General features: G+C 34.9%; 1 protein-coding gene and 1 pseudogene across 1 annotated transcript in view; one reads left to right on the top strand and one right to left on the bottom strand.

The window, feature by feature from the left end:
• The window catches only part of Il1rapl2 (interleukin 1 receptor accessory protein like 2), a 664,928-nt gene that overhangs the window by 307,209 nt on the left and 345,253 nt on the right, over positions 1-12,466 (top strand). Inside the window, exon 5 of the mRNA XM_085838339.1 lies at positions 404-478. Within this exon, the coding sequence (XP_085694465.1) occupies positions 404-478 (75 nt within the window). The remainder of the gene's footprint in view (positions 1-403; positions 479-12,466) is intronic.
• On the bottom strand, positions 3,957-11,744 carry LOC110287030 (zinc finger protein ZPR1-like; annotated as a pseudogene).

The following is a 12,466-nucleotide window of genomic DNA, read 5'->3' as shown; positions in this document are numbered from 1 at the left end:
AAGAATAAGGCACTTAGACTCTTAGAAGCCTTTTGCCACGGGAAATCGCCACTGCAATTCATTAAGACTATTTAGTGCCAGAGAGTAAATATGAGAATGTGATGTTTCTCTGATTTTACTTTCAAACAATACAATTCTTGATATATAGATGCTTATAAAAATGCATCCAAAATAAATAGTCCATTTGTTTGAACATGTTGAAAAATATAGCTGTGGAGATAGCCTAACTTAAATGAATTAATGGTGCTCTGGGAAATGGATAGTGTACCCAAGTACAAACCTGTCTAATAAATGTTTACACACCATCAAATCTAAAAACATTCAATATCATACATGGTAGAATATTCTTTACCCTATAATTTGTCTCAATTTTTCCATTACTTTCTTTCATTTTCTCTTCTAGCTTTACTCACAGACAAGCCTCCCAAGCCATTGTTCCCCATGGAAAATCAGCCAAGTGTTATAGATGTCCAGCTGGGTAAGTTTCCTTCTGGGAATAATAATAGATCCTAAACTTGTTCTCTGTTAACAGATGGGGAAAATTGCACGAACCAGGAAAGGTTTATTGCCACTGTTATTACATGCAAATCAATTTGTGTTCTGCTCATTTATAACCCTGGCATTCAGTACAATAGCAGTTTAAGGGAATGAGTTTGTATTGCATTAAGGAATGGTAATACTAATTTGTTATACTGTGTATTAAGTCTGCTGTATGACAGAGCTCTTTAACTCTGTGATTGATAGATTCATAGTCGTCTTGAATTCGTGATTGGTACAGAAATATTTTCATACATGTCAGCCAAAAAAATTTATTTGGAGACCATTAACTTCTGGAGGCTAAGCACTTCATAAAAGACACTGCACAGTGCAGCCTTTAAAATGATTTGATAATATTATTTTCAAAAACACAATTCAGTGCTATTTAAAACCAATTTTAAGGACCTGAATATTTATGAATCATATGATGTCAGGGTCAGTAACAAGTTGATTCATGAATACTACTGTCTTTTTATAATCTCAAATAAGAACATAAAAGGTTAAGGGTGTGTGTGTGTGTGTGTGTGTGTGTGTGTGTGTGTGTGTGTGTGTGTGTAGCCTTTTTCCAATCCTTGTGATTTCAAAGAATTTAAGAATGAAACTCTATGGTAGACCTCTTTGGTTCTCTTACAAAATGTGGCCTTTAATCTAAACTACATTACTTAACATTTGTGAGCTTTCTCTTATCTTCAGTTTAATCTTAATATTCTCAAGTTTTTCAATTAAAAAACAAACCAAATAGAACTGAGTAAATTTTAGAAAATCCATGATCTTTTGCACTTTATGACCACGATGGGGCCTACCAATTATGCAGACAAGCAGGATTAATTAATCCCAATATTCACTTTCTTGGGAAATTTTTTACTCCCATTCTGATTTTTCCAAGTAAACTTGGATTTGGAGAGGTTTATTCAATCTTCAAAAAAGGAGAAAGAAAATTATGTCCCTAAGATTTTGTTCACTACTCTAAAATGCAATTTTCAAATGCTGTCTAACAACATTGGTACTCAAATTCAGTCTGTTTTAATCAAATTTGTGCCGGGAGTGGTATAACAATTCCTGTGGATTGTTTGTAACAGGTACAATATATTTGCTTGGTTTGAACAAGTATTTCAGCACATACTAACCACAGCTCACCAATATAACCACCTTACAAAAAATTACATCAATTTCGATCTGATTTATATTAGATACAAAGCCAAATTTTAATTCTGAAAAAATAATCGACAGATGGAGAAATGCCCAATTATCCAAGAAAAGTTGTTTTCTATGAAACATTGGAATAACTATATTGTTTTTAAAGTAAAATAAAATTGGTCACTAATGATCCATAAATGTGGAAATATCAGACTATGTTTTTTTCAGCTTTCCCCATATAATCTTTGAGATCATTGTATTTTATTAAAGGATATTGAAAATATAGATACACTGACATCCTTTCTACCCAGTTAGTTTTACTTACACTTTTCCATTTAAACTAATATGCAAATATGCCAACATGATCTGTGGTTTCCCAGGGGTTTCATAATGGCATTTACTGATCTTATATTCGTAGTATATATTGAGGGTTCTAGTGGACAAATTATTTTATAATAAAATGTATATACTAAGCAGAGCAAACACAATATGTGGAAATACTAAAAATAAGTAAATAAATAAATAAATAAATAAACCCTTGAGTAAATTTGGTTTATGACTATAGGAAGATCTTTGCTTTTCTTCTGCCATTATATACATACACTTCAAGAGAGAAATTTAAGAATTACTGCTCTGCTCAACATAAGGAAACAGGCCATTAAGGGATATATCCTACTCAAATACACCAAGTATAGCTTCCTGTGAATTGTTTGTAACATGTACAATATATTTTCTTAGTTTGAACAAGTATTTCAGCACATACTAACCAGAGCTCACCAATATTACCACCTTACAAAATTATTACATCAATTTGGTTCTGATTTATATTAGATACAAAGCCAAATTTTAATTCTGAAAAAAATTTTGACAGATGGAGAAATGTCCAAGAAAATCTGTTTTCTATGAAATTTTGGAATAACTATATTGTTTTTAAAGTAAAGCAAAATTGGTCACTAGATCTTCTGCATTTCAACAAGCACAGTGTTCAATAATTTAAAAATTTTGTTTTTCTCTACCACCATTTCTTTGAATGAGAGATCATTTTGTAAGTTCCTCATATTCCCAAATAGTAAAGACGCTATTATAAGCACTGTAAACATCAGCTCCTGATCTTAATGGGAGATTTGTAGTCATAATGATAAACACTTGAAAAAATATCACTACAGGAAAAAAGAAATAGAGAAATATAATGGTTTATTGGATGCCTCCATTTATGGCTGAGGAAATTTAAAAATTCAATACAGTATGGTAGTGTTGGTGAGATACTTTAGTATATGTTGGAATGCTTGTTCATACAAAACATGTTGCATTTCAAATTGTAATGTCAAAGGTCAATACTTTTGTAATAATGAAAACCTCTAGAAATTATGTTACACCAAATTCTCAAGTTTATTCTCAAGCCTATTCTGCTTTAGACATACTCAAACTAGAGCAAAATTTTAGAAGTTCCCAAAGAATGCAACAGACCAATCCAAATACCTAAGTATTTTATCAAATGTGGGTCTGCTAAATGCATTCTTTTAAAATTTGAGGCAATACTGGGTTAAGATAAACATATGTGTTTCTGCTGCTCCTACCATATGATTGTGGTTTTTGTTAGTTTCCTGGCTCTTGTGGGATAAGCTTGTCTTAGAGAGTATGACATAAACAATGTTTTGAGATTCTAGAAGCTAGGTTGAGAGAAACTTGCTGATTCCTTTCAGTCACTTGATTAACTGTAAAACCACTATTCTACATGAAACTCACTCAAGCCACATGGGTGTGACATCAATCAGATGGAAGGAAAAATCCAGTAAGTATTAAGGCATCAGACATTTAAATGAAGAAACTGTCTTCGAAATGAAGTATCCAGCCCAACTGTTCTAGCACATGCATAGTTTTTACATCTGACAAAAAAAATGTCTTAAATAAACTCAACTCATTGACAGTGGCCACTTAGAGATACTTGGTTAGGTGATGTTATACTACTATTTAAAAGAAGAACAATTGGGTTGTCTACAGCATTTTCAATTCCATTTCCTCCACCCCAGAAGAAAAGCTCACTCATTATGCAAAAAGGAGATTTTATGGGAAATATTGAGCATGAATTTCCAGGTAGCTTTAGAAACATTGTTTGGAATAATTATAAGGAGTCTGTTTTCAGTTTTGCCTATTCCTAAATGTAATTTTTGAGCAAAAATAAATTCTTTTTAATACGTAGATTTGGTATCAGTAAAGATATTTTGTTGTGTCTCTAGAGGAAAATAAAATTCTCAACTTCCTTTCTGCTATAGTGTAATTCATTAGTCATCCACAAGGTTCCAGAAATTTACATACATTTTTGCTGACATAGCGATGACAGTTTGGTTGTTGCTAAATTGTGTTCGCATTATAATGCTGAAAGAAGATTAATCTTAACTGAATAACCATACACTTTGAGATGATAAACACATTCTTAACAAAATAATAGGGAAACTTCTGCTCCTGTATAACAAGCTTATGCAGCTGAAGCTGTCTGGGATAATGCTCAAAATATAAACAGAACAAAAAGAATGTACACCAAGAATGTGGAAATCCAATATTTTCCTACTTTCTGTTTATTTTCTTTCTCTGACAGTAAGTTTAGCTTTATATTTAAGAAATAAACTTTACTATACCAATGTTAGTAATTTCCTCAACAGATGAAAAAGAAAGCACTTAATATTTTTCCCAAGAACTACTAACATTGAGTACAATTTATACTGCTGTTTTTAATACCAAAATATGAAAACATAGGGGCATATGTAATACATGAAGTGTATTTCTGTTAGATAATGCCTTTCCTACAAACGACTTTTAGTATGGAACACAGATGCATAACCTTCCATACCATAGAAGCTTCTGAAGCATTTGAAAGTCTATAAACAAAGTATAACTCAAAAAGTTGACATCAGCCATCTAATTTTGATTAAAGGTAAATTTGAAAATGTACCCTCGTAGATAGGGATAATTTTTCTTGGAAGCTTTCTAACTCCTAAAGCTAGCCATAGAGAGTCATGTAGAAAGTAGACAAAGATAAGTTTACTTTATATGTTAAACATTCAAAGAGAAGACCTGAGGCTCTAAGGCATATCAGAAAACTTTGGAAAAGTAGAAGAATTAAAGCAAATTTAATTACCTCGGATGTTTTAAACATCTAGTAGTTCTTTAGATGGCTCTGACCTGGTATAAAAGATTCTTTTTCTTTCTTTTCTAGTTTCATCCAGAATTATTTGGTTTTGCAGGCTGTTTAAATTCCTATTTATTGACAGTGCTATGTGCTACTGGATCAAACAGTCTCCATCATAATCATCAGATTCAAATCATCTTTCATCAAAAATCGATTTTTCCAACCAGGCATGGGAGGCAGAGGCAAGTGGATTTCCTTGAGTTTTAGGCCAGCCTGGTCTTTAGAGTGAGTTCCAGGACAGCCAGGGATGTTAAACTCTGTTTTGAAATAACAAAAATCAAACAAACAATAAAGCAATTTCCACAACATACCTGCTTCTACTAAAATTGTAGGTCTCCCAAGAGACCATTGGAAAAGACTCTATAGAAACAGAAAGCAGAAGGTAAAACTTAATACAACACAGGAATAGAAGGCAAAAGTTTTTTAAAGAGATTAATTGAGCTCCAAATTATGAAATTATCTGTTTAATTAAAAAATAGTTATTTTGAAGCAATTTCATTATCTAAGTACATTCATTTTGTTCTTACTAGATGTTAAATGTGTTAAGTTCTGGAGAGGCAGAGGTGAATAAAATGAGGTTTTTGGTATTTAGAGGTTCTCAGTTTAGTAGGGAAGGCAGGTGAATAATCACAATTTCAAAGCAATGTGAGAATTTCTGAAACAGAAATAGAAATTGGTGACTGTTCTTGTGGTAAAATCCTATGTATTGCAAATGTTCGCTCAATATCCTTACATAGACCTGTAAACATAAACACTAGATTTATTAGAAATAATTAAATGTTAACAAAGGTAGAAATGTTAAAACCACAGCCTGGCCACTATTTACTTCCATGTGGTAAATACAAAAATTGGGTTAAAGGCCTCTTAGTTGGTAAAGTGTTTGCCACACAAACAGGAGGACTTGAATTCAGATCCCTAACATCCACATAAACACCAATGTTATAACATGTACCTGTAACCCCAGTGTTAGGTTGGAGCATTGGGGACATATGAAATCATGTGTCATGAAGTTCTAGTCCAATCTGCAAAATCCAGGTTCATTGAAAGCCACTGTCTCAAAAAGTAAGGTCAAGAATGCTAAAGATAGCTGAAGCTATTTTTTGGCTACTACATATGCACACATAAGTGACTTCATCTATATTGAGTGCATCTGTACACATACACATGAACAGACAGACACACAGCACCTGAAAGGGGGGATCTATTTATTGCATACTTGAGTCAGTTTAATTTATTAGAATTACTCAACTTTCTAAACTTCACAAAGAATAACCAAACCAAGAGAGATCCCGAATAATTATTGATATGAAAAGCAATACATCATTATTGCATTAAACTATGATATCATTTGGTATTTGCAAGATGTATATTATGATATGAACCAAAATATGCATGATGTGATGATGATGACGACGACGATGATGATGATTACTGCAATGCTGAAGATGAAGCTTGCGCCTTGCACATACAGGGCAAATATTTCTACAATAGCTATATTCCTACTCCTATGTTTCTGAGTTTTCTCACTATCTGAACTCTCTTAGCAGTCCAAACTAGACCTCGAATAATCATTTTTGCCTCTTGAGTGTTTGAATTACAGGCATGAACTTCTTTCTTTCAAATATATTAGTAGAACCAGATATATGTAAACCACTCCTGATGTGTCTGGGTCATATCCTAAAAAATCTATTTATGAGGGAGCAAAAAGTTTCCAATGGTTGTTTCATGCCTATATTTACAAAGTATAAATGATACTCAAGGTTATTATCTAATTCATGCAGAGATACCCTCTAGCTCTACTGCAACGACACATAATTGAATGTGCTAGACTCTTTCTTCAGGTTTCTAGATGTGTAGCTACACTGTAAAATAAATCATGTAAAATCATTTGTATGATATAAAATTACACACAATATTCAGATTTTTAGGGAGTATCTACATAGTGTTCTTCCCTAGTTTGTGATACAAAATTACATTGTGAAAATCATTGCTCTATTTTATTTTTCATTCTCAGACATTTGAAAAGCATCTATTAATCACCGAATGTCATGGATTAGAAGATCAAACAACTAAAATATACTTCAGAATTGATGCTATTGCTGTCAATGCAGACAGAACAGGCTTTGGGGGAATGATAGCTGCCCTCAGTGAACACATTCATAAAAATGAATTAATTCTAAAAATAGAAAGATCGTGGCTTTTTTTAAGTTATTTTTGCCTCTCACTTATGCTTCTTATACAAATGATTTTCATTAATACGTTATAGTAGAGGTTTCTGGTCATTTTAAAATACAGCCTTATAGACACCTTTCCGATATTACCTTGTGCTTCAGAGTTAGTTGTCAGGTGAGTTTGCCACTTGAAAAGGAAGTTGAGCCCTGGTTTCAAAGGTGGAAAGCCAAAAGGTCATTCTCTCACTTCTTTCTGTTTCCTTACTATGCCAATTTATGGTAGATATTCACATAATTTCCACAAAGGTGGTTACTCACATTCTTTCCAAAAATCTCTTGGAAAAAAGAGAGAGTAAAGTAGTACGGCCAGTATGATGGAACTAAATAAACAATACACAGAGCATTAAAGGTGCCACAGGAAAGTTGGATGTTGCAAATTTGGCCTTATTACTTACAAGCTGCTTCCTAGCTTAGGAAAGTTTTGTAATTACTCACAGACCATTTTCATCATATAAACAATGAGCTATAGATATTTCTCCAAGAAAGTATACAAAAGCCAATAAATACATTAAAAGATGGGTGCTATAATTAACAATCAACAAAGTATAAATCAAAACATCAATACACATCTGCATAAAAACTGTCACCAAATATGCTTTGGTTTAGTTTATAAATAGAGTACTAACCTGGGAGTAAGGCTAATGTATATTTAAAATTTGCATATGATTATAAGACACTTCATTTCCATGAACAGGAAGAGCTCTGGCCCACTGAGGGCCTATATCAAACTGTTTAATTTTTTTCATTAGTTGCAGATGTGTTTATAGTATACCCATTGCTATAATGGCAATTTTCCATTTATAGCCAGGATGTTTAATTACATTTAACTTGTTGGGATGACATCCATAGTATATCTTCAGGCTTACTTTGTTGATGAGTTAGTAATACACGAAAAGTGTGAGCATGGTTCGTGATGGGGCCGTGGACTAGAAAAGGAGTCATTATTTAAAGCCCAGTTTGAAAATCTGCTTTTCTCAATTAGGGAAAACAATGAAAGTACTCAAGAAGGAAAGCGACTCAGGCTAAATAAGTGATTCAAGGAAGGGGGGAGGTAAATTTTAAGAACACCTCATAGTTACACTGTGTGTTTTTCCAAGGCACTCAAATAACTTTCAAGCACCATTTAATTGATTTCATTAATAGTTCTGTGAAGTAGGATGAGTATAAGATACCACTAACCATTGGCACGTGTAATGATTTTATGATGCGCACAGGCAGCTTAGCTGAACATATGCAAGAGAGATCAGTTGCATCACTAGTGAATCACTGATTAATGAGTTAGCTCAGACTTATTATTACCCTGCTGTTATTATACATGTATGAATGTACTACAAAGATTATATATTCAGTTCTCATTATGTCTACTTTCTTTTTCAATGAAGTAGTTTGTTAACCTAAAAACACCTGTTCTCATAAGTGACCATTTTGTTTATGAAACAAAACAAATTGTACCTGTAAACTTTCCATACTGGTTCTCCATGTGTTTGTTTGTTTATTGCTCTCAGTCTTGGTTCCTGAGATTTCAGCTTTTACTACCTTCTGATGTATAAAGAACTCTTAATAAAAGGAAAGTAGAGGACATCAAGTAAGGTGCTCATAGGTTGTAGCTGACAGAACAGGAGCTCGTACTTCCCTGAATGTACAAAATTAGTTGAGTGTCAGTTACGTTTTCATGTGTCAAGGCCAAGACCATGGCCACATTATTTGATGAAACTCTTGTCTCTGCTAAACACTCGGTTTGACTTTCATTATGTCTGTATATGCTGATAAATAATTCTATTATTTATTGTTCATTTGTCTTTTTCATGAAGATTGTTTTAGTATAAATAATCTAATCTTCATAGTGCTTCAATTTTACCCAATGGTCATAATTCCAAACAGAAGGAAAAAGTGAACCTTTCTTATTGTTCAGGATTTTCAACACTTAATACATTTTAATCAGAAAAATAATAAAAATATTTTGAAAACCAAATATTACATCCAGTCAATAAAAAGCCCAAGACAATTCAATGTAAAATGCTTCAAGTTCCTCCCCTCTATTTCAAAATGTCACTTAATATTTTCCTCTTTCTCTCTGCCTAAGAGAGAGAGGAGTCGTTTTATAATTTAAAGTGTCTAACTCTGTTCTTATTTCTATCATTCTCATAGGTTTTGATAGCAATAAATTATCCCTTTCTGCACCTGCACTTACTAGATTTCTTAGTCAATATACTAAATGGTCTCCCTCACTAAATAAATGAGAATTCATAGATGACTGCAGTATTTGGAATGAGCATTATCCCATAGGTAGATAGGCTCCAAGTTGTTAATGCTGTTTGTGGAGGCTTAGAAGGTGTGGCCTTGCTAGAGGAAGGTAAGCTTTGAGATCTCAGAGCCTCCACCACTCTCTGTTTTCTCTCTCTCTCTCCTTTTTGGTTATGGTTCAGGATGTAAACATTCACCATTGAGTTCCTGCTGCCATGTCTGCTGCTTGCTTCCATGATTGACTCTTTTCCCTCTGGAATCATAAATCCAAATAGAAACTTCCTTTTGTAGTTGAGTTATCTTGGCCATGGGGTTTGACAATAGCATCAGAAAAGTAACTAATCCGATGATTAAGGAAGTTGACATTGCCATGTAGCAGTGTAAGAAGACCCACACAATTTTCCCCAACAAGATTGGGAAGCTTAGTAATCTACATCTTCACTTACCAACTTCTTCTTCATATTCTACATGTTTTGTAATATAACAAGATACACTGCTCCACCCTTTGTGGCCTGTCACCATTCATGTGCCTGGACATTTTATGAGGAGCATCTGTTTAGTTACGTTATATTCATTTCTTATGCCAGTGAAATATACCCACTTCTATTACTGTAGCAAAAACAATAGCTCACTCATATTTTAATTATTTTTTCTATAACTTCTTCTAATTCTTTTGACTCTTTGGAATTTTTATATAATTTTCTGCACCATTGAGGCACCTGAAAACTCATAGGCATTCATTTTTTTTTCTTTTTTATTGTTGTTTAAAAGCCATCACTTTAATGTGAGCTTCTTCACCTGTGCCCACTGCACCCTTCGGATGTTTGCTCTTGCTGAAACTTAGTACTTCATATGCCCATCCCAGCTGCAACTTGTATTTCACATTCCCAAATTTCAAAGGTCCATCACTGAAGGGCAGAATGTTGATAGGCAAAAGGTGATGCCAGGTAAAACACCACATGGTATTTCTGAGGTTCTTCTCATACTGACTTGAAACCTCCAAAAGAAGGTCCAGGAACACACTAGGCCTGCCAGCTGCATTACCAACTACTCATGTTGAGTGCTTAGATTTCTAGCTCAAGTGTTATCTTTCCCACCATGGGGAAGGGCTTGGAAACTCATCGATTTCCAATAGTAATAAATACCCCACGGTGTGAGTGGCACTGTAGTGGGCCTGTGAGCTGCCCACTGCTGCCACTGTGGGGCCAGGCCTCCCTCATAGCCTTCTGTCTTCAAGTCATTGGGGCTGAGCTCCTCATTTTGGTCAAAGGTGTACTTGTACTGATATACCTTCATCTACGGATCATCTTCAGGTGCATAGCCATTCTTCAAGTAACTGATTCCTGCTGGACCATTCATGATAAAGTGGGCCTTCATCTTGCCCTCAGTGATATTATCCAACTTCTAGCTAAACCCTGAAGTTTCTCCAACTGGTCAGGATTCGAGCTGTCACCCAGTGTGAATGGGTCCTTAGTTATCAATTCTCAGATGTCTTTCATCAATTCTTCTAGAGTGATGAGCTTGACCCTAAGTACAGTCATTCCCAGTTCAAACTCAATCTCAGAGATTTCCACACTACAAGTGTCAGACTTGAGTAGGTTTCTGGTCATGTCTGAGGAAACTGTGATGTAAAGAATGATTCTGGTACCCAAGGACTCTACTGCTTCTCCAGACTTCACCTCATTATTCTGATACCTACAATTCTCTCAGTTGGTGTCCATGATCATAACCTCTTTAAAGTGGGGAGATTTTGGACAAGGTTCATGTTGGTTTGAGCTGGAGCATTGCACTCTGGGCAGTTTGTGTTGAAATGGAACACTTTGTTTCTAAGGTCATTCTCTTGTGATTTTTCAGGTTCTTCTGCTTGGAGCCACAGCATCTCAGGTTGCTGTGGAATTCAGATGTAGTATGTGATCACTGGGTCATTTGCTTTAAGTCCTTCATTGTGCCAATTAGAACTCATCAATTCTTTCTGTTATGGCACCTTCCATTGCCTGTCCTTTGGGCTGGTCCTGTTCCAGGCCAGAGACTGCATGACTGATCAGTCCTATAACAGTAGTCATTAGTTCCCTTCTAGTTGAAAGATGGAATTTCAAAAAGAGCTTGGGATCCTTGTGGTGGCTGAGTCTGTCTTCATATCTTCTCTGTTCATGTTCCCTTGGTCCCTAATGGTTAAGGGGTAGCACACTCCCTGTTTCTGGATCCTACCTGCTGACTGGATCTCCATGTTGTTCCAGTCACAGTGCTCAAAGAAATAAAAGGAGCTCACTATTGGTTGTTTCTCTAAAGAAGGCGAGCTTGGTGAGCAAAAGTCACATCATGCCATTCCAGAAACAGTTCATGCACCGTGACTGGTAACAGTTCATGCACAGTGACGGGATTTTGATAGGCTCTTCCTCCTCATCCATGGTTCTGAGGGGCCAGAGGAAGAGCCCCTTGGCTGCCCCTCAAGCCCAGGATGCACAGCCCCACTGGCAGACATCTCCTCATGTGCTCAAGCATTCATTTCTTAATTAATATTTCCTTTTTCTTTCAATTCCCTTGCTATATATCTTGCTTGTAAACATAACTATCTGTCTCCCTTTCTGATATCTCTTCCTGTAAATCTAATATTCTGACGCTGTGTGAAGGCTTCACAACAGACTAATTTCTGACTCTCAGCACTGAATGTGAATGGAATCAACCACCCTTACATGCTTAGCCCTATATACTGATACAAGAAGGATAAATAGGTTTCACATTCTTGGGGAAAAGCTGGAAAAGTTCTCTAACTGAAAAATGATAAGCACAAGCCCAGAGAAGACAAAAATCATTGGATGCTGGAAAAGGACTTCAAGACTTTCCGGTTGGACTGGGTAATGCTGGTCTTTCTTCTATTTTGGTCTGTAAACATTGTACATTCCAACACAATGCTGCTATAAGGTACCTGAACAAACAAAGGCATATGACCTAATCAGACTAATCAAATAAATAGCTATAAGCTGGATCTGAATAAATGGACATATAACAATTAAATGAAAAAATAATTAAAATGATCATTGAGATACCGAATGAACACAGGAAAATTTTGTGTTTACTGCCAATGAGAATAGATACAGGCTTACATTATCAAATAACAAGAGGTAATAGT

This window comes from Mus caroli, unplaced genomic scaffold (genome assembly GCF_978045245.1).
Source record: "Mus caroli unplaced genomic scaffold, Mus_caroli_1 scaffold_5, whole genome shotgun sequence".
Lineage (NCBI taxonomy): Eukaryota > Metazoa > Chordata > Mammalia > Rodentia > Muridae > Mus > Mus caroli.
Note: the sequence above shows the minus strand (reverse complement) of the source record. Positions and strands in the feature narration are given on the sequence as shown.